This window comes from Clupea harengus, chromosome 18, assembly GCF_900700415.2.
Source record: "Clupea harengus chromosome 18, Ch_v2.0.2, whole genome shotgun sequence".
NCBI lineage: Eukaryota > Metazoa > Chordata > Actinopteri > Clupeiformes > Clupeidae > Clupea > Clupea harengus.
The window spans coordinates 9,258,636-9,281,557 of record NC_045169.1 but is presented as its reverse complement, the minus strand read 5'-3'; the positions used below and the strand labels follow the sequence as shown (position 1 = coordinate 9,281,557).

General features: G+C 42.5%; 2 protein-coding genes and 1 long non-coding RNA gene across 6 annotated transcripts in view; 1 reads left to right on the top strand and 2 right to left on the bottom strand.

Moving 5' to 3' along the window:
- cntrob (centrobin, centrosomal BRCA2 interacting protein) overlaps nt 1-3,048 on the bottom strand; it is a 14,658-nt gene extending 11,610 nt beyond the window's left edge. The window contains exons 1-3 of one of the 4 annotated variants that reach the window (XM_012817583.3): nt 2,915-3,048; nt 1,446-1,742; nt 777-1,023 (exon numbers count right to left, since the gene is read on the bottom strand). In XM_012817583.3, the coding sequence (XP_012673037.2) occupies nt 777-1,023; nt 1,446-1,726 (528 nt within the window). In that variant the 5' untranslated portion in view covers nt 1,727-1,742; nt 2,915-3,048. Of the gene's footprint in view, nt 1-178; nt 307-418; nt 600-776; nt 1,024-1,445; nt 1,743-2,914 lie in introns of those variants that run through there. The other 3 variants (XM_031584964.2, XM_031584965.2, XM_031584966.2) reach the window with 3 other exon arrangements.
- Nucleotides 3,049-3,104: 56 nt separating this feature from the next.
- On the bottom strand, nt 3,105-7,615 carry eif4e2rs1 (eukaryotic translation initiation factor 4E family member 2 related sequence 1). Its single transcript, XM_012817609.3, has 7 exons — nt 7,416-7,615; nt 6,906-7,011; nt 6,653-6,787; nt 6,251-6,355; nt 5,841-5,993; nt 5,289-5,425; nt 3,105-4,461 (listed from the first exon to the last, which is right to left on the bottom strand). The coding sequence occupies exons 1-7, from the start codon at nt 7,430-7,432 to the stop codon at nt 4,422-4,424; spliced, it is 693 nt and encodes a 230-aa protein (XP_012673063.1). The 5' UTR covers nt 7,433-7,615; the 3' UTR covers nt 3,105-4,421.
- A 4,086-nt stretch (nt 7,616-11,701) lies between these two features.
- LOC116224622 lies at nt 11,702-13,408 on the top strand. Its single transcript, XR_004165656.2, has 3 exons — nt 11,702-11,754; nt 12,176-12,287; nt 12,532-13,408. It is a non-coding gene; the product is annotated as an uncharacterized LOC116224622 (long non-coding RNA).
- Nucleotides 13,409-22,922: the final 9,514 nt, after the last annotated feature.

Sequence of the window (22,922 nt, the reverse complement as noted above, 5' to 3'; positions counted from 1 at the left end):
CACAACTCAATGCTTGGAAGCCGAGTCAGCATCACAAAACCGTGACTTAGGAAAACATATGAAGCTGTGAGGGACTGAGGCGGTCACCCAAAGTTTTTGGGATGTGGCGACTGGACTTGGTGGTGAAGATGGGGAAAAAGACAGTGCAGGAGATGATGGCTCTTATAAAAATATATACCTATTTATTTACATACAAGGGGACTCCAGTAACCCCTAAACATATATAAACAAAATGAACAAAGATAAATCAAAATACAAACAGTACCCACAAAATCTAGGCACAAGCTATGCACACACTAGTCACAAACTAGGCACAATATCTGTGCACGTACTAGTCATAAACTAGGCACAATATCTGTGCACAAAACTAGGCAAACAGTGTTCACACATCTAAACACAGATTCACTTAACCTCACACCAGGTAAGTGTTAAACCTTCTTGCCTTTCCCAACAGCTCTCCCCTCATGAAATGAGGCACCCTTTAAATAGGGCAGCCCATTGGGCTTAATTGGACCAATTGGCCAATTTGGACCCCACCATTGACGTGGGGGAGCACAGAACCAACCATTGCGGTGGGGGGAGTCAAAGTCTTTCTCCAGCTCCTGTAGGCCAACATGAGTCCGTCTCCACTCTAGTGCCACGTGAGAAGGGGGGGGGGGGAATTTCACCTTCTCACAGAAGTATACTGCACACTCCGAAGTATGCAGATCATGTAATGTATAGGAATGCAGATCCTATCATGAAGAGGGTCGTGGCGTTCGGCAGAGTATGGTCACCTGTAAACTGTTGCTGTGGCTGAGACTCGTCTTCAGATTCGCATTCATCTCCTCGACTAGTTGCCCCATCTCCAACTCCGCCCCAAGGCCTGCAACCTCAGAGGAGAGGTTCACGCTTAGAGTAGACTCCTCCTCCTCATCCTCCATTGTGTGCTCTGGCCCATCAGAGGTGAATGGGGGAGTGGTGTCTAACCAGCTCATCTGACAGGCCTCCGGAGAGGCAGAGGAGAGCTTAAACGACACCTGCCTAAAAGAGAGAGAGAGAGAGAGGAAGGGAAAGGGAGGGAGAGAAACAAAGATAAAGAGAGGAATCAATGTATTTCGAGAAAGAAGAGAGAAAGAACCAGGCAAGTGAAATGGGGAGTACTAACAGCACCAAACATATATACTATTACTAAATACTAACTTGTGTTAATGATCTGTATTAAGCAATATTAGGTTTTCCACGAAGCCTCCAGTTTTGTATGAAATGTTACATAAATGCTGTACAGTATGTGGGTTTCGGAAGGGTCATAGTTCTTTTTTTTTTAATTAGAAATCAGGACTTGCTTAGGACTACCACTGAGAAGAAAATGTATCTATAGGGATTTCAGGTTAGTTTTGGGGATATCACAATAAGGCTAAGAATAAAGCAAAGACCAGGAGGTAAGGTGAAGGGTCAAGACATACCTAGGTTTGATGGAGAGCTCAGATAGCGTGCATGTGACCCCTTGACCTGTGACCCCTTGCTCTCTGCTCTGCTGCAGGGAGGAGTAGAGACGGGCAGTGACCTCGCGTGAAGACGCCAGCGCAGAGAGAGGAGTGGAGGGCCAGGAGCGAGCGAGTGAGGACGGCGAGAGGGAGGAGAGGAGAGGCCGAGGCTTGGAGAGAGACAGCGGAGAGGACGGAGGAGGAGTGGAAGACAGAGGCTCGACGTCACTCAACAGGTCGTCGGCTCTCTCTGTTGACATTTCAGAACGTGCTCACCTTCACACACACACACACACACACACACACAGTACACAGTGAGAAGGCAGTGTTTGATTGTGTTTGTCCACGCACACAACAAATACTCATGTTCCATTTATTATCCTATATAAGCAGCCAGTACTATGTCCATTGTGTGTTGTGCATTATGCACCCAAGACGAGACAGTGACCAGAGTGGAAATGCAGGTCCATAAACAGGGGTCCTAAATTACGCTATGCTTTTAGCTTCATGGGTTGGTTTAGATAGATAGATGGATACTTTATTAATCCCGAGGGAAATTTAGGTCATCCAGTAGCTTATACACTTAACTTAACTCACAAACATACATACACAAATCACAGTAGAAAAACAATACACATAGGGAGAACATGTTCACAGGGAGTGGGGTGTATACAGATATTATACAGATATTATACAGATATTAGTATTACAGTGTGCATTGATTGTGTCAGTGTTGATGTGCAGAGTGCAGAGAGATAGTGTGCATGTGCTTGTGTGGATAGTGCAAAGATAGTGCTTGTGCTTGTGTGTGTGAGGATAGTGCAAAGTGATATAAATAGTACAGTCTGTGCAATGGGCTAGTATAGCCAGTAAAAAGATGGACAGTGGGATGGAATATTAAGGGTTTAAGGGTTTTTCTAACCAGAGTAGGTAAGGTTTCTGCATTTGCTTACTTAAATGCAAGTACTGTCCTTGCCGAATAACTAATGTATACTATTAGTTGTTTACGGTCGGCAAACACTAGGGTAAACAGCTTTATGATGAACAAGAACCAACTTGCTCAACAAGCTGTTTAGCTAGCCAGCAGTAACTATCTTAGCTATGATAGCAACGTTGCTTGCTAGTCCTGTCAATGACAACTGAACATATATCTAGCACATCTAGCCAACACTGACCAAAGTGTAGTAAGTTAAAGTTTGAAAGATTTTAAGCGGTGTAGCAGTAGCAAATCCACATTAACGTCATATATTTACACATGCTTGCAAAACGTTAGTTGGTTATCTAGCTATCTAGCAAGCAGAACTAGCCTACAGTTTAAATTTAGCAAACTAACTTTAGCTGCACAACAGTGAATTTAGGCTAACCTACATTCGTTGGCTAGCTATCTCAGTGTGAGGCAATGCTAAAGCACCTGAGAGGTACTTAAATTAAAAGAAAATTTCGTTTACCAACTGAATTTGTAGGCTTTCGGCAAAGTTCATTCCAGGACTTTGTTTATCAAATTCCCAAAAGGCAGCGACGTTTGAAAGAGATGGGGACAAACTCCCGGTCCCAACCGCGCCATAGCAACGACGCGTCAACGACCGTTAAACGTCATCAAAAGGGGACGAGAAATAAGGGCAAGATTGGCAAAACTGGTCAGATTTCTAGATTCTTTTATTTATATAAAACCAAGAATATAAATGAATCAAGAAAGAAAAATGTACTGCAGTACACATTTGTAACAGGTGAAAATGGTTCCCCAAATAGCATTTTTAAGTTGCATACAAGGGTCACTAAGATGGTCTAGGCCAGCAAACCTCAAAACACTTCCTGCCAAAATCACTTTACATGACAAACAATGAAGACCTGTCTTTAATGAGGCTGAGTTGCCTATGCAACACTTACTGGACAAAGTCAAAACCTTGTTCTCCATCCTGCTGCCACACACAAGTGATGGAGCAGGAACACGGATCACGCCTAATAGTGACCCACACTGGACTTTGGAGTCCCCCCCTCCCCTTTAACAGCTCTTCAACTCATCAGACAGGCTGCAGATAATTAAAATGTTTAATATCTGGATTTGACTGCAAAAGGTGGGGTGAGTAGGAAGTGTGGACATATCCACATTAAAAACTATCGTTGATTCTTGCACCGTTTTATGTACTGAAAATGCATTACTTGGGTGCAACATACTGTTTTCAATGTGATAAACTAGTCGTTGCCCATAAGTCCACCTCCCTCCAGGTGGACCGAAAGGCTTAAATTACATGAAGCATGAACTAAACACTGCTGTCAGGTATGCCGGCCTCAATGAGCCTTCTACCTGTTGGATGGGCCTCAGTGTTATGGGTGTCAATAGGAGATCTACACCTTTAACAGCCTTGCACGTCAGTAAGAAACCAGGAATTCTGTGATGTTCTGAGAGTTTAGTGGTGTACACCAGAGGCTGCCAATACTGACAGAGTAACGAATTACATGTGGGCATCAGTACCACATTAAAATGATGTCGGTAATTAAAAAAATAATCAAAAAAAAATCAAAGAAAGGGAGGAAAATGAGGCGAATGAATTAGATCAACATTACTTAGTCATTTACATCTTTACAAATGCTTTTTACAAAGATAAGGGAGATGTTCAAGGGAGACGACCATGCTTCAATGTCCCTCTTCTCTTGAGCTGTGCCTGTGTCCGAGTTTGTGTGTGTGTGTGTGTGTGTGTGTGTGTGTGTGTGTGTGTGTGTGTGTGTGTGCGTGCGTGTGCGTGTGTGTGCGTGTGCGTGTGGTCCCATCAAAATGTTAACTCCAATGCTCCACTCATTCAACACAGACGTCATTTCGGCATTGGACGAGGAAAAAAGCAGAGGGGAAAAGATTCATGTGCACATCCAAACATCTGTCCATTGATTCATTAATCCATCCAGTCTGTCAGAGTTCCCCTCTACATGCGGCTCTGTGTCAGTGTTGCAGGAATGTTGTCACAACGTAATCTTCGTGTTACGAAAACTTGAGTTATCCCTGTAGAAAGGAGAGACAAGTAATGGTTAGCTTAAGAGGGGCATACATGCATACACACATTTGTGTGTGGCTGTTCATGGCCAAAATCATATTTCTGAGGATGTTCTAACCATAGATACATATAAAGGCTAGATGTCTCGTACAACGGAGTCGAACGTCCGCACATGGCGGCCATCTTGCCCCAGTCAGCTCGCTCACCATTAATATCGTTTGGTTTCTTACAAACGTTATTAACGTGGTTATAATTCAGGATGCTTTTTGGATATTTTTTAGAAAATAACATAATTATTCATAAGTATGCAGTGTCATAACTACATCTCTGACATTTATAACAAACCAACCCGTTTAAAAATCGGTTGAAAATTGAGCAAGTTATGGTTATTTAAAAAGTACATACCACTACCAACACAATGTGATGGGTGAGCGAGCTGACTGGGGCAAGATGGCCGCCATGTGCGGACGTTCGACTCCGTTGGCCGGCAACGCGGACAAGACATCTAGCCTTTATATATATATATATATATCTACGATTCTAACTATATATAATCCGTCCTCCAGAAGATACGGGTATGTACTTGGCACACGATTCACAGGCCCAATGCATTTCCATAACCTTTTGAAAAGGCTAGCGTATAATAGCCACCAGATTCTATAAAACTTTGTGGACTAAATTTGGAACGACTGAAAGTCTGACTAAAAGTACAGAGGAACGCAGAGGTTTGGCGTAGGTCTTGGAAGAAAAGCCAATAGGCGTAGTCCTGCAAGCAATCATTTTCAAAACACTTCTAGCAGACGGTTTCAGCAAGTGCAATATGAGTTGTACGTACTTGAGGCTGTCATTGTGGGTCTTATACTCCATAATGGTATTTGGTGGTAGGTTGAGAACACGCCTCAAGGTATCACGGATTCGGGAGGTGGTAACCTGATCACTGGCCGTCTTGTTCCAGATGGACAGGATGTCCTCCTGTGCACAGGAATTGACATCATAGGTCATGACAACAGACACTTTTTTTTGTTTCGGTGCATGCACCTTACCTATATATCATTATTGAGATCCTCTACAGAGAGAATCCTAACACTTCTCCTTTGTCTCCATTCATCCTTTTATCCATCCTCCCTTCCTCTCTACTTCTCCTCTCTTCCTCCACACACTACCTCACCAACCCCCTAACTCCTTTCTCTTTCTTTATCATCTTATTCTCAAACATTCCTTCCTTCCTTCCTTCCTTCCTTCCTTTTAATGCACAAAAAGATCATCTGTACTGTGTTGGAAACACCACCATCTGAAAGGTCTCCACCTGTCCACCACTCAACCACCCGCTCTCCACCTCTAGGGTTCTCTAGCACTGGTCCATTATTACGCAGCCCAAGAGACACACCTGGAAGCGTATGGACACCACCACACCGCAGATCTCCTCCCCGACCATGAACTGCTCTCCCAGCATGGCCAGGATGATGTTCTCCCAGAAGCGGGATGCCAGGCCCTTACGCAACCGGATGATCCACTTCCCTCCGTTCTTATTGGCCTCGTCCTACACACAAGGTTCACATATAAGAACCAGACAAACACAACCAGATCCACAGATGGGCACACACTTATAAGCTCACGCTCGCAATATCAAGAACGTACAGAAGCAGAACGTCACTTCCATTACAGAAGCATTTTTGCGTCATCACCTTTTGCCTGCTTGAAATATGCATTTACCTTAAATATAGTGCTTCTGCCCAGTTGTTTTACCCACAAACCACAGATTCATTAATCACACATATATGTGAAGCGCAGACCAACCTCCCACATCGGTTTGATGCCCTCCTTGAAGAGGTGGAAGTCACTGTGTCCCGTGAGGTCACCAGGCCGTACCAGATGGCTGTAGAACTTCCAGAACTGCTCCACCTATCAGATATCAATTAGAGGTGAGCCTGGCCAATCATAGCACATTGCCCAGAGATGGCAATACAACCGGTCTTCATTAATTCTCTTCTCTGGCTCATCCAGTGGACTTTCATGTGATCCAAATCAGACCAGCTTGAATGCAAATTCTATTATGGCTGGCTGGATGTCTGATCTCAGTTAATGCATGCTTCACCCACACACATACAGAGCAAAGTCAAGAATGCACACATCTACAAAGAGCAGCGCAATATACCTGCATATGAAAACTAAATATGACAGTCAGGGTTATGGACTTACCGAGGCCACAGTACCGATCTGGCGGATGTTTTGTTCGTAGCTTTGTGTGTTGGCAGGCCGGCTAGGCGTTCTGCGCGAGTACCAAAAGGTGTAGTTATACTGAAGCGGATGTTCTCCTGCTGCTGGGGAGATAGTCTGACAAAGACACACACAATAGAGCGATAAAGTGAGAAAGGGTGGTGTGAGCATAACTGACAAAACAGGGATAACACGAAGAGATAGTTAGCTGGAATCCTATTGTACAATTGCGTACCTTCCGCCGGTTATTATTGTTGTTGTTTACAGTCCCGTCAGTGTCATTCTTGTCCTCCCGTGAGACTACCTGGTCTTCATGGTCCTCCACTTCCTCGTCTTTTAAACTGCAAAGACAACTTCACTCAATACCTCATGCTCTTTTAACTTTGAACTCTTTGGAGACAGATGCCATCATGACTAAAGTTACTTTTAGTGACAAATAAATAACTACTCAGAATATAAACTCGCTACGAGTTAGTCTGGGAAAGCACATGTGGTTGGTGTGGATGAAATCCACTCAGTCTTTACGTAACCCGGAGGTTTTCGACACCAAACTCATGGTGCCGCCAGCTCACCGGCAAACATTTGAACATCACATTTGATTTTAGCGCCTGAGTTTCGCTACGTTTCTGCCTGTTTGATAACTAGCTTAAGTTATGTAGATAGCTTGCTTCAATCAAAACAGTTAGCTAGAATGCTAGCGAGCTAACCTTAGCTAGCCAGGTGTTTGAACTCTAGAAAGACTTACGGTTCAAATTGATTCATTCTGTCAAGTCGCTCCGCCTATTCTGAAGAATAAATCGCACAAGTGACGTTATTCCTTGGATAAAGATTATTTCAAAACAAGAATGTTATATGGAATGTTTTAAAGCAGACGTTTCTAAACTAGAGACGTTTGTTTCATAGACTGTTGTCTTCAACTGGAGTGCTAATATTCGTTTCGCGCAAGCGTACCAGAACATCTATGAATCACACTACGGACTCTGGAAAGAGACAGACAGTACGAGCATGTGAAAAACGCTATTTACGCTTCTGAGGAAATAATATCTTTACAATTAAACATGAAAAGCATATGTATGTTTATTTGTAAGAAGTCTACGGTAGTCAATTTGTCATACTTTCAGTGGCATTTTTTATTATGAATTCTAACTGGATTCCACCCCTGTATCAAATTGCTGCTTAATCTGCAAAACGGTAGAACTGCTATACGTATTTCCAATTCTGGAATGGAAACTAGGTAAGTACTTTTTATGTTTATTTTTTGTTAATGCTTTAAGTGTAGAGTATTAAAGATACAGTTCCACATTCTGCCAAAAGGTTGTTGATATTTGAGCTCCACAATCAGTGAAATTACACCCCTCAACCCACCCCAAGCAATTTGTTGATTGACTGGAATAGTGTTTACACGGTCTGAGCCACTTCGTTTCCCATTTACAGACTGTGGACGAACACTGGAGTTTTTTCAGCGCACACACGGGACAGACAGTTAGAGAGGGAGAGAGAGAAAAGGGGAGGGAGAGGGATAGACTTGAGTGGAGTCAAATAAGGATAAGAGGGCCTGAGAAACTCACAGAATAGGAAGAAAAAGGAAAGAGAGACAAAAAGAGATTATTGAGACTTATCCCTCTAGCAGGGATGGTGCCTGGGCATGAGATGCCAGATCGCAAACTGCCTGTATCTGTTAACATGAACGTTCTGGAAATATACTGGCTGAATAATTCTACATATTCCTCCCAAATAGCAACCCTTCTCTCTGAGAACGAAAATCTGTGCTTCGGTCAAGTTCCTGCTGAGTACTGTCAAAGATTGGTTCCTACTCCCTCTAGGTATTGTACTCTACTGTGCTATACTGTACTGAACACCAAACCCCTATTCGCAGTTCTATGGGGCCTGCTATCTTCAGCCCTGGAGATGGAAGAATGTTCTCTTAGACCAGGGGTCGGCAAGTATCTTGGGCCGCCGGCCAGTATTTTTTCTCGCCACTAGGTGGCGGGCCAGAGTCTGGGTTGCTGCCTATTTAGACGCTGCGATAGGTGCCCCGACCTTATAATACGTGACCTTGCAACAACTAGGCCTACATGGAGAATGGATAGGTCTACTAAAACTAATGATAATAAACCATGTGAATGAGCCCATTGGTGGTCTGTTTGAATAATTTCATTATTTTAATTAACTCTATTTTAGCCCCCTCTGTCAATATATCCTCGCCTATTGTGAATAATAGCAATGATGGACTTCTTTCAACATTGAGCCTCCTAATTAGACCTAGGCTACTACTTGGAGTCTATCTTAGGCTACTTTTATTTCGAAATAGTTGGTTGACGCACCTCCTTACAATGTAACAATGTTTATTGTTTGGGGAAAATAGCGTGCATAGAAGTTAGCATAGAATTATCTGGGAACGATGTCTTTGTCAAAAAGTCTGAAGAGGAAAGTTGATAACCAAAACAGAGCCTATTAAGGGGAATGGAAAGACAATTTTACGTTCATTTTACCCGGTTTCACTAATGGAAAGCCCATGTGTCTCATATGCAACGAAGTTGTCGCGGTTTGCAAAACATAAACCTATGTTTTTTTATTTCGCTCTGACGGAAAAATCTTGTTGCAACGCTTCTGTCGGGCTGAAGTTCAGTTAAAGACGAGTGATGAAATTAATAATGCAAATCATGGTGCCCTGGTGTTATCTCTCATTTCTGCTTAGCATCACCTTCCTAATTCGTGAGCCTGTTGACCGGGGAAAAAATGCTGGTCAGGCCAAACAGAGATGCCTATTTTCTCAAAACAAGATCACACAGTTTCCACAGGTGCAGGCTTACAGAGACAGCCGAATATTAATTAAAAGGCTTATGCATAAGGGGATGTAGAATTCATCAAAGAGCAGGTAGAAGTTTCCCACAAAAGAGCCTTGCCATAATAACCGGGAGGGGTGAAACTACTGATAAGGACAGAGCTTTTTCGGCATCTTGAAAGATGTTTTGGCAATTAGTGAGCAGAATATTCTGGTTGGTTTAATATGGATACGTTTTAGGCTTTTGATTGGAAAAGCATAGTGACGAAATATGCCCTTTAAATAGTTAGTGCGCTGGGTTTTTTAGTCAGAGCTGCTCCATGGACCACCACTCGATTTGAATGAAATGTCTGCAGGATTGAATAAAACTTCAGTTTATCGCACTCGGACTTCTGACTGAGTATTTACTCTAAGATTTGAGGAGGTTGTTTTTCGCTACAACATATGCAACGAAGTTGTCGCGGTTTGCAAAACATAAACCTATGTTTTTTTTATTCCGCTCTGACGCAATAATCTTGTTGCAACACTTCTGTCAGGCTGAAGTTCAGTTGAAGACGAGTGATGAAATTAAGAATGCAAATCATGGTGCCCTGGTGTTATCTCTCATTTCTGCTTAGCATCACCTTGCCTAATTTGTGAGCCTGTCTAAAACTAAAGATAAAAAAAACTAAAAACTCCGCTACGATCGGAATAATCTGACGGGCCAAAAGAAAGATAGAACCATTTACAGCTGCATAACGTGGTGTTTCGAATCCTAAATTGTTCTTTCTGACCTGAAAAAAGTTCTATATGGAACCTTACAGACCTGAAAAGGGTCCTTTATAGCGCCATTTTTAGAGTGTAGTAGTGATGCTGCTCTGGGGTCAGTCATAATCAGTGATCTATTTAGATCATGATCAGTGAGGTGAGGTGGACCTGGAGGATGTGATCCTAGACCAGGGTTCCTAAGACTCTCTGTGAATACGGGCCGTGATCTTGTCAGTGTTTCTCACTAGTGTATGTAGCAACAGAGACCAAGACTGCAGAGAGGGAAATGAAACAGTTGTTTGTTTCAAATGAGAATAAAGAGCTCAGGAACTCCTGGGGATCTTGTAGATGTTCTCTATGTGATGTCATTAACAGCTGCAGTACAGTCTGGCAAGGTAAGAAGAAGTCAAGCCTCCATGATTTCTAGTCAGGCATGCCTACATGTAGCATAGATAACATAACACACGGTCTGGCTGTAGTCTATGTGCCTGTGAGAGGTTCCCCTGTGGACCTGGCCTCCTGCTAATGGTTCTCTGATGTACTAAACTGTACTGTGATGTTTTGGTTGGCTCGTCTGTGTTTTAAAGCAGTGGGTTTTGGGGGAGATTTGGATAATATGTTTATTACTATGCTACTTATTAATATGTGTTTGTTGTAAATGTTGACTGTTGTGTTTTGGGGGAGGGGAGGGACGGGTGATCACAGTTCCCGTTTTGTCCCAGGTCAGTCGAATGTCTTTATAAAGCCAATTGAGAACCTGATTGCCTGAGACACTTCTGGATATTTCTTAAAGTCTTTCTTTCTACATAATTCATACAGAAAACATCTAAAGATGTTTCACATAATTCATACAGAAAACATCTAAAGATCTCTTCTCAGCAGATTGAAAATAAGGAACAATATTTCACAACGCAGGCTTGTTTACCATGTTGCTTGACAGGTCTTAGTAGTCCGCAGTGTTACCAATAAATAAGTGAAGGCATATTGAGGTGTTTTCAAAGATGCTGCAGGATCCAGCAACCTGAGGATCTGGATGGGGTTAGACCTGGCCAGGTAAGACTACACACTGGAGGAGTTTTATTTATCTTTTAACAGTCAGAAAATGTTTTTGATTCGGAAGCTTAAGGGATTTGGTGTTAGCCAGGATATCATATTTGAGAGGTTATGATCATGTCAGCCTTGTTGAAAGCATCCTTGTTTTTAACATCACAGTATGGTTTGGAAATCTGGCTTCAGCAGAGCCATCTCTGAGCGAGCTGATGCAGGAGTTTGGCCTTGACACTTCAGCCACCCCTGAGTCACTGGATGGGTGAAGGTGTGGGGCACAGAACACAACACACCAAATATGGTGTGACAGTTTGATATGGCCTGGACACTTCAGCCAACCCCTGATGGGCAAAAGGAGGAGGGCACAGACCAGTTTATGACTGCCCCTTTGCTCTGGACCGTCCCCTTACAAAAGTACCAGTTGCTATATATACTGTGTGAGTCTTTTGTGTTTATAACATTTTGATCTTTTTTGATTTCTTCTGTTTTCTGCTGAACCAGACAGGTAACTACAAGGCAAGGCAACACTTTAACCTTTTGACTAATAGTTTGAGAAAGAGCACTGGTAGTGCATAGGTTAAAGGTCTAGAGTGAAGTTCACAAGACTGTAAATCTTATTCTCTATAAGGAGCACTGGGAGTGCTGAGTAAGAGGCGCTTACAGGAGTTAGCAGGACTGTCCCACGCAGTGTATTCCTCCGTGTTCCACTGTGTGCTAAATCGTGTGATTTAGACTCCATGAATAAAGCTGAGATCTGTCCTATTTTGTTTTAGCATTCATATTATTACACAGGGTAACTGTATTTGATGTCAGCATATGGGCTATCCACGGTGGAGAAGAGGAGGACAGGCTGAGAAAACAGAATGTCACTGTAACAACAACAGTAAATGTGTATGACGCCTAACTGCTATGTGTTTTGTGTGCAGCTATGAGGACTTTTCTTCCAGTGCTCCATCTGCTCACCCTCTGGGCCGTAGGGATGGGAGAAATTAGGCTTCGTCAAGATGTCTTACTTGAAGTGGTCAAACAAATAAGAGGGTAAGTTATCCTCTGCTAAGTTGAAATAGTAATAGGTAGATTTTTTTAGCACATGAGCTAACAGGATGTGATTGTGATTGGTCAGGATGTGATTGGTCCAACTGTTAGCCACAAGGTGTGTAAAATGAATGGGTAAGGTAAGGGTTACAGGTTAGAAAAAAGGGGTGCAAAGGTCTGGCTGGGAATACAAAATATTAAAATATGTCCTGGCCCTGGAGTCATCAATCTCTGCATCTTTCCTCAGGGTTAAACTGGAAGGTCAGTTTGCCATGGCTGTCAGAATCCCCCAAGAACAGTGCGTGAATGGAGGATTTACCCTTACTGAGTACTACAAGGACATCAAAAAGAGCATAGGCGAGCGATTTACCAAAACAATATATTCTGCTGGGTTGCGAACACAGATCATTGCAGCCAGACCCCATGGACTGCATGCTGAGCTGCGTGTCCTGCAAGCTCTACGTAAACAAACCGTTAATACAAATGACTGTATAGTGTTGTATTCATTGTACTCTCCTTGCCTGGAATGCATGAAAGTGCATGGTGATAAGAACATTATTGATGAACTTATATTTGGTAACTTGCCCAGATCCCAAACAGCCTTTGTATTCGACGTGGTCTACAACCCTTCCAAATCCCTTCAATCAAAACCCAAACCCACTAAAGCCCAAGTGTCAGAAGGCTTTGATCATATCAGCATTTTTACCAATTTGTACTATTGCAAAAAAGACGAGTGTGAATGGTGTGGCAGGAATAATGTTAATGAGAACCCTTGTTTGGATGATTATTAAGGGTGAAGAGGACACTGGAGGGCTGTGGGTTGGAGTTAGGCTTGCCTTGTTCCTATAATGTTCTTTCTTTTAGATTGCATCATAACATTTTATGTAAATATATATATATCATTATCCAGCAAATGCTTATTTGTAACAAATCAATTCTTTGAAGTGTTGGAATCTAGTATAACAGCATAGCAAGCTTTTAGAATAATTCTTGCTATGCTATTCTCCCTGCTTGCTCTTGTGATGCCACTGCAACTATGTGAATATTCCCTCTCTTTAACTCCCTCCCTTCTTTGTTCATTGTATCTGCATATTTACCGTTCAATAAAGTGCACTATGACAGGATTTGATTGTCTCTATCATTGTCGTGTTGTAGCCCAGGGGTGAAATAGTCAGTCACACATTGGGGGGGACACAGTGTACGAATAATACTGAGGCTTTTTGGGGAGGCCTGTCGAGCTGTATTTTTACGGGATGTCATCCGCCGTCTTTTTCTTGTTCATTATCGGTTCAATTCGGTCATGCTCTGCTGCAAAATACAATTGTAACGCCATCCAAAAGAGACGAAAATTATGAAGGAAGGAAGAACAAATGTCAGCGCCACATATAGCTAACGTTTAGTAACCCAATTCAGAGAACAAGTGGGACAACAAACTCCCACTACTCCCAGTAGGCTACTTCTAACTAGCCTGTTTACTCCATCCATTTCAGCTGCATTGCAGTCGAAGTTCGAATAAATATTACAAGTCAAAATTTACCATCAAAGGCAAAGTCAGATCTGGATCGGATCTCTCGCTTCAAATTCACTCATTGGACTCCAATAAAAATGAACATTGAGGGGGACGTATCCGCCTGTACATAAAGTGCAATACAAAGGCATTGGAATGCCCAAAATAGGCACAAATAGAAAAACCCATCAGTGTGACATGTGCCTGGCAGACACTCACCACGTCCCTTTCTTTGCTGACAGAATCTGCCTCTTGCAAATGCACACAATGCAAATGCTGTTCTCTTTCTTTTCATGTGAGATGTTAACAACCATGGACAATGAGAATAAGCAAATTAGTTAACTTGACTTGGACATGGATTGTACCTGGATGTATATGTCTGACTCACTCAACGTTGTTCCCAAGGTGTTACCATGGAAACGTGAGGCGAGCTGGCCCGGTGAGGTGACTCGGCTCTATCTGGTCTCACTAATCACCCCTAAACACCCCAAAATACACACCCAAGGGATTATCACCAATTAGAAGTTGTAACAGTGAAGGTTCTGTATATACCTACCTAGTATTGTAAATCTTGAATAGCATATATTTTTTCTTTTTCTCTCAGAACCAGTTTAATTTTCACATCATATCAGCATTTGATGTTCACATCAGCATATTATATAGAATATGGTATTGAAGTGTGTTAGTCATTAATAGTAAGCCTGGCTCTCAGGGTTTTGCAATGAAAATATTTACAAACTTTTTTTATTTGCCAGACGCCGGCAGCTCAACATAAACATCATTGATTAATAGATCAATTGATCAGTCAACTGTTCTTCTTGTGATGGTTAGAAATGAATCCGTAAGAGTGGAAAGCTTTATATTTCACCATTCTAAGAGATGAGGGTGAGATATTTTTTAACTTATAAAGTAAAATCCTCCACTACCAGGTAAGAATATTTATTTCATTGCATAACCAACACAGCAGATGCATAGGTCTCTCTCTATGCAAGTTACTCAGGCCTTCATTGGCCGATTCTCTTCATCTACCATTGGTGGAAAAATACTCCAAACATTCAGGTAAACGATTGGTCGAGAACCCTTCCGTGATCCCGCCCCTCTGCTTTCTTTCGGAAAGAATACTTCTGCTAGGCCACCATGCTCTCCGGAAGTTAGTTTGTTTTATTCGGGCACTGGCGAAAGCACCGGAGAGAGTGAACGGTGGTCAAACCAAGTAAAAATAAGATAGAGTAGATAGAGTCTTGACTCTTGAGCATTGTTAAGTGTAGGAGACCCTCCACTGTAACGAAAAAATAATTTAGAATATCCCCAAACCCCCGAGTCTGAGCCCTCAAGTCCTCTGGGGCGAAACGAAGCAAGGCGGGAGGTGATGGAGCCTTCTAGAGAACTGTTTCTCAGCAATTTGCTGAATGTTTTGACAAATAATGTATTATTAAAATTGAGGACACAACCTTTAAGGGCATATGCTTTATAAATAAGTAGTAATGCTATTGTATGTTTCTGCCTATACCATTAGGTCATTTCACAGATTCAGACATGTTAATTGCCTTGTTGAACAAGTAATAAACATGTGCTGCTTCCCCAAATGACATACCTGAAAAAGTTCATGTCAATCCGTATATAATATAGACCACCATAGTACCGTAGATTAGAATAGAATGAAATTGAAGTAGACCTAAATATTGAGTGGACACCATGCACTTGAGAGAGAGAGAAGCACAAATACAGACAAACCCACACACACAAAAATGCTACCATATACATGAGTCTCTGTCATTCACCCTCTCACAAACACACAAACCTGCACACAACAGCTTTGCTAAAACGTATGCTAAAACACACTCTCGATAGACCCCCCACACACACACACACACACACACAAACACACACACACACAAACACACACACACACACACACACACATACAAATACAAACACACACTTTCTCTCTCCAACAGATACACTGGGGCTCTTCAGTTGAAGAGGCTCCACACTTGGCCTCTTGAGAGTGAGAAACGCAGAGAAAGGGGGATGTGGACAGGCTCTGTCAAACGTAAGAGAAAAAAGACGCTTCTCTCGTGCCCCCTCTCCATCCCCTGTAACCCCTCAACAATATTCTGTCTATCTCTCTCTCCTTTCTCTCGGTGATCCTCCCATTCACTCCTTCAGCCCATTCTTTCACTGATCCCTCGCTATCTCTAATCTCTTTTTTTTACCAAGACACTGTGGGAAAACTCAAACGTCATTCCCTTCCTTAACACACATGGTCCTTTGTGTTTATTTTTGTCTGTAAAATGTACACATTTTCTTCTTTTGTAGGATGTAACAGATAGATAAGGCACGGAGATGAAAAGTCAACTCTACAGAAGAAGGGACCTTGTAATGTTCACTTATCCTTCAACATGCAGTGTAATGTTGAACTACTGACCGTTTCAGCAGTGGCATTACAATCATTTGTGAAATGTCAGTGAAAACCTAGTTTGGTTTTGTTTTTGCCTGGGCTGCAAAAGTAATCCTCCATCAAGTAGGACGCTTTGCCACTGTTAGGTCACACTGAACTTAAACATATCCCATGAATTGATTATGAGGACCTTTGCTATATGATGTTTTCTTTTGTTAAAACTACGCAAACTAGGCAACTAAAACTTGTTAAACCAGACAATATCTGTTTCTGAACCACCAGTCAAACTAGTGAATAGGAGGTGACACAAAAATCAATACTTGACCACATTCATGATTAAACTGACATTGATATGATGGTCTACATCTATGGCTTGTATTTGTGTGTGTTGTGTAAGTTCTTGTTTAGAGGAAAAGACACAGAAATTGGTGTCACATCCATCTGTATTAGTGTGTCAGTATGCTGGACCCATACCTCCAGATTTCCACATGAATGAGGTCACAGACAACACTAATCTGTGGAGGGCGTGTCTCACACACACAGTCCCCTCCTCACTCCTATCTCAATAGACCACTAATCCAACCATCCCCACCTCCTGCCACCCCAACACACACACACACACACACACACACACACACACACACACTAACACACACACACACGTCAAACATCCCTCTGATTCACATCTTCCCAGTGTTCCTCCTCCCTCACTCTATTCTTCACCCACTCTCCTAGAATGGATTGTGGAGTGAAACATTTCTAAACTAAACTGGTTTCATGAGAGTGAAGTAACTTTGGAAAGTTACAAATTACACACTAAACGAGTCTCTAAATTGAATTGTATATTCTATAACACTTCTAAGTCCCACAACACTTGTGTGTTTTGAGAAAGGAGAAGATGTTAAGAGAAGAGGGTGCAATGTTGCACGTACTGTCTCAGAGTTACACAGAGGTTTGATGCTTCAGAGCTGTGGAACCACATCACATTTCCAAGATGGCAAATAGTTACCCAGAACTCTGGCACCGCCAGACAGGTATACTGGACTGAGAAATTGTCTTCAGTGTTTTGAGGAAGCAAATTTTGCATATATTTGTGTAAATGTGTATATTGAAATCGAAACATATATATAATGAGTCTCCATTACCCTTGTGTCATCATTTCCCTCAAGTGCCTTGGCCTTCCAGACCACGTGGATCAGTTTACTTAGTAGAAGTGAAACCTCAAAACTGCCACTTAAACAAGTTGTAAATAAATAACATCTCCTTTTGGATTAACATCAACATTTGGCCCTCATAGTTTAAATATAGTGTTGTGTGTGTGTGTGTGTGTGTTTGTTTTGTGAACGTAAGTGAGAAACAGGAGCAAGAATGTCTGTGTGTGGCCTGTGTGTGGACATACACGTACGTGTGTGTGTGTGTGTTCCGGGTTGGGGGGGATTAAGGGCATGTTAGAGGCAGAAGGGACAAGTGTTGTTCTTTTTCTGCCAGACTCTCCAGGACAAGAGCGGAGGGGAGAAAGAAAGAGGGGCGTGGATGGGGAGGCCAAGGAGAGAGAAAAAGAACGACAACACTGAATAAAAGAATGAAACATAGCATAGGAACAGAGTATGTTCTCTTTCTGTGCATGTGTCTGTGCTCTCCCACCCTTCTGCTGTCCGTCTGTGTTCTACACGCCTCCAGTGTGTGTGGGCTTGCATGTGTGAATGTGTGTGTTCTCTGAAGCAGTTTCTCAGTGTATAACATCTTGCAGGACACTTGTAAACAAGCCAGAACATCTTATCACACAGAGATTGAACATTTATTATTATTTAGACTGATGTCCCCAAAATATATTGCTTTAAGTATATGTTTAGAGGTTTTGTTTTACTGTTACTTTAACTTAAACCATGAATGCCAGAGTTTTCTTGAATGCCATTCATGATAGATGAATAAAGGCTTTATGATGGTAAAGCAGATATCATGAGTGTGTTGAGGAAACTAGAGACACAAGGACAGAGAAGAAGAAGAAGAAGAAGAAGAAGAAGAAGAAGAAGAAGAAAATGAGATTTTATAGCCACACATTTTACCCTGAAATAGGTTTAAGTATTTAGGTTGAGATGTAGGATAGCAACACTAAACGGATGGGTGTCAGAGCAGTGCATGGTCTCACCATCTCATCTCCTCAGCTGTCAATCAGTGTTGACGGACGGCACAGGAATCTTTTTGGCACAAACCCTAATCCCTCAATGGGAAGAAGGGGGGTTAAGTGACACTTCAGACTTATGAATTAAACAGATCTCTAGCTTTCAATACACACACACACACACACACACACACACACAGACACAGACAACACTTTTGGCTTGGCCACTTACCACCCAAGCTCTAGGACCCCTTGGCATAACCCGACATAGAAACTTAAGGCTTTTCCCCTCCGTCATCCCCTTCCTCCTAATCTTCCTCTTGTCTGTCTGTGTGCCCCTTGTGCTTGTATTGTCTCCATCCGCCTCAGCACTATAAATTCACCAGCGGTGCGTTGTGTCTCTCACTGACCACTTAAACACCTGTAGCTACACATTAGAGAGCTTGTGATTATTTCGTTTTGTTTGCATTCATTTTTGGACATCCTGACAAACGGACTTTGGGCCAATCCAATAGTTTTATGCCAGAGTTGTAGGGCTTGTGCTGTCTGGTGGATTGCAGTAGTTGAAGATATACCTGTGAGTCCCCTGCAGAGAGACGTATAAAATAGGCAATCTCGCAGGGTGAACCCCTGTAAGGCCACTGACATTGGAAGCAGGTTGCTGAAAAAAGCATGAGTTCATCAGTGTCACTGAAGCCGCAGCCAAAGCAGCGTGCGCATCGAAAGGTATGTCGCTTGAGGCTTGTACCCCACAGTCGGTTATCAATAGCACTCGTACCTGACCATTTCTTCTTTGTGATTTTAAATTGGATGGTGTCTTGATATGTGAATGCATGCGTTTAATTCTGTTTCAGGCATCCAAGCCACTGATGGAACGCCGCCGTCGCGCGCGCATCAATGCATGTCTCGCACAACTGCACGCTTTGCTAACCCAGGCTCGCGCGACACAGGTAACTGGATATGGATGTTTTTTTAGTTAAATGTACTGATGAATCGCAAGTAACTTATTAACAATTAACCTATTAACGCCTCATTTGCAGACCTGTCGACATTCAAGGCTGGAAAAAGCAGACATTCTCGAATTGACTGTTCGTTACCTGAAATCACTCACCTCCAAAAATACAGGTAGGCCTCTCTTTCGGTAATATCCAAAATAATGCACATTGTTTGTCAATTGTGGGGCGGAATATCGTGTGAGATTAAACAACTTAAATAAGAATGCATACAATTATGGCTTCTGGAGGAGGGCTACTACCACAAAACTCGTGCTGTTGTGCGCTATAAAAGTTGAGAACGCAATGAACAATGTGCTGGTGTAATGAAAACACACCAACTTCTTTCCCTATACACAGAGGCGACACGATGGAGCCGGTTCTGCTCTGGATACACCGATTGCGCCCGAGAGGTCGGCCGTTTCTTAAGTATCTCCGGCGGACATCCCACTGCATTTCTCCACCCTCTAACGGAGAAGCTTTCTGCTGTAAATACCAGGACAGTAGACAACGTCTGTTTCGAGCACCAGTTTAACTCAAAATGGCCACTACCGGCACTTTGCAAAACAGGAAAGCCTTGTACGCCCGGGATAGCAGAAGGACCTCTCCGTTCCGCGGCGGACCCCGTGTGTTCCCAGGGTTTGCTGCAGCGAGCGCACTCCGCAGACACTACATCAGCAAGAGCACCAGAGCCAGCAGTAGAACCAGCTGTGACTTCAATGATGAAAAGAGAGTATAAACTTGGACCAGGCGGTATTGAAGTATGGAGACCGTGGTGACGAGATCCAAATGAGGACTGGTTGACTGGAGGATAATGATTCATATGCATCAACATAATGTTTGAATGTTCTTATTCTATGTTATATGTCAAGTGTGTTATAGATATATTTGAGTTTGCAAGTGTCTTTGTCCTAAACAGTGTTTAATAAAGTGCGACTATTTCTATTTGACTTTCGCCCCGTCTGTTCTCACAGTAACTAGCCACGGTGAAGATCAACAACCCAGGACACTTTTTAAAATAATTATTTATTTAAAAAGGACATGCTAAACATACACAGGCCTGTTACCCGAACCCTGGTGTGCCTTAACATAAACCCCCACTTGTTAGATACAATCCAAAACCTTTAATCTTATTCTACTGAAGCTGGACATTGAAGTTCATGGGGTCTGAGCCATGGATGGAAGTCAGAGCAGGTGTGGAACAATACAATATGCACTCAGATTAGGGGAAAGCATGGTTGGTGAGCACACAGTTAATTCCCAGGCCACTACTGTGTTCTGCCACAAAAATATAACATTAAAGTGATTGACCTCAAAACCTGAACACATCCATTCTGCCAAAACCTCTGAAGGACACTCAACTTTTCAGTGTTGCAGTGACAAAACAAATACTTACTAAATACATTATAGAACTGTGTTAGATGGAGATATAGAAAATGTATTAATATCAGTTATTTTTGTATGAAATTTGAAAGTGAGCGATGCTAGCTGGATAACATGGTTTTAGTAAAGAGGTGTAAGTCCTAATGTGGGTGGGGTTGGTTGGCACACCGATTTCAGGGTTGGTTGGCATCACATGTTTTAAAGGTACAGCATGTAGGATTTAGGGAGATCTATTACATCAGAAATCAGAAATGGAATATAGTATTCATAATTATGTTTTCATTAGTGTATAATCACCTGTAATTATGAATCGCTGTGATTTTGTTAGCTTAGAATGAGCCCTTCCTATCAAAGTCTGTCATATTGCACCGCCGAGCCCAGAAGGGACAAACCACAAAACCGGCTCTAGAGAGGGCCTTTGATGTTTTTAAGGCAACTGAGGCCCATCATACATTATCCTACACTCTTTGAAGGGAGGTATGACGGAGGGGTATTCAGTTGCTTGCAGTCTGCAACCTCGCCACTAGATGCCACTGAATCCTATACAATCCACCTTTAAATCAGAGAACTAAAGATCATAACTACTATTAAGTGCTGAAATGTTATTTTATGTAAATTGTAATTCATAGAAAGGCCAACTACAAAAACTGTTATTTGGTTCAAAATTGGGTTAGGGTTGGGTTATATTTGTCACATTCTTTGTAACTATGGAATTAAAAAATTGTGCCAACCAACCCCGTTGCATGTGCCATGCTGGGTCTGGTTGGCAGAAGTGCACAACATGACTCATTTTAGGAATCTTTTGTGTACATTAAACGTATCTGGTTTTTTTTAAGCTGAGTAAAAAGCTTTGGTACTGGCTAGAGAGAGAGTGAAAACCCGTGCCACCCAACCCTGCTTTTACCTACTCAGCAAACACATTCAAATAAATAAGGCCTATAAATGAATACATTTAGTAGATTGTCTTTTCTCCTCAGCGTATGCTGAACCCTTTGAACTCTTGCACTCAGCCAATATGTCTCTCATTAGTCCCATCTGTCCCTGAAATAGGGTCAATCAATGAATGCACTCCATTAACTTTGCTGAGAGAGAGCATAAGAGAGAGTGAGAGGAGAAAGTGCCATTAGTGCCCTCGCTATGTTTCTATGGTTACAGTCCTGGAGAGGGCTTTGTAATGAGGTCTGGACGTCTGAGCGAGGCTTCAACGAGAGCAGTGCTCCGTATATGCCCGGCTCCACTCCGACCATCAGCGTTGCGTTTCACGAGTGTCGCGCCAACTCCTTTGCCAGTGTAAAAAAGCGTCCTCTACAGTATGATGTCATAATGGCGTGCTGCTTAGTGGGTGATGAGTCAGTTGGTAGAATAGCAGCATTTGTCTGCCTTTGTTTGGGTTACAGAGCACAGAAGCAAGGCAGATACATTAAGCTCAGTGCTACCAGCAAGAAGACTGAACGTGTTAGTTAGTTAAGTACAGGAGGATGTCATGACCAAACAAGAGTCCACAGGAGGAGAGTATTAGGGGTTCACACAGGAAGTGGTAACGAGAGGGATTTAAAGTTCTTGAGAAAAAGATATGACTGAGATAAGGACTGGAGAAGATCATAAGTGATTTCGAAAAAACAGAAGAAAGGCAAAAGATAGACTAGAGGAAGTGATTACTAATGAGGTATAATGATTACAGGGGGGGGAGTGCTGGACTTCAGTTCCAAAAAACAGGGTAAGAGTGGGGTCTACAAGGTATGAACAAATGAGGATTACAAATGAGATAGTATACATATGGGTTAAGACATAATGGTGTACTTTGGAGCAGAATGGAGGCACAATAATAATGAGTGAGGATCAGAAATTCTTTTCACGCTGTTAGATGGCTTTGGTAATGCAGAGAGAGAGAGCTGGAATAAGGAGAGGGAGAGGGAGGGGGGTGGCCGAGGGGGACTGAAGTGAGCGGCGACAGAGAGAAAAGGAGGAGTACGAATGAGAGGAGACAGGTAGAGGGAGACATGGAGAGGGAGACAGGGAGAAGGAGACAGGGAGAGGTTGAATTTGTGCTTTAAATTTGCAGTATTGAGCACTCTTTCCTGGGTTAGTCCTGATTAGTGTAGTTAGTGCAAAACACATCCCTATACATGCCCTCGCACACACACACACACACACACACACACACACACACACACACACACACACATTCATATAACACATAAATAAACACACATTATGTAGACATTCACACATA

What these genes read in the sequence shown, in the direction of transcription:
- eif4e2rs1 (XM_012817609.3), bottom strand. An exon ending in GCATCAAACCGATGTGGGAG is followed by an intron (nt 5,994 to 6,250) that starts GTTGGTCTGCGC and finishes CCTTGTGTGTAG; the next exon opens with GACGAGGCCAATAAGAACGG. An exon ending in ACCCACAATGACAGCCTCAA is followed by an intron (nt 4,462 to 5,288) that starts GTACGTACAACT and finishes TCCTTTCTACAG; the next exon opens with GGATAACTCAAGTTTTCGTA.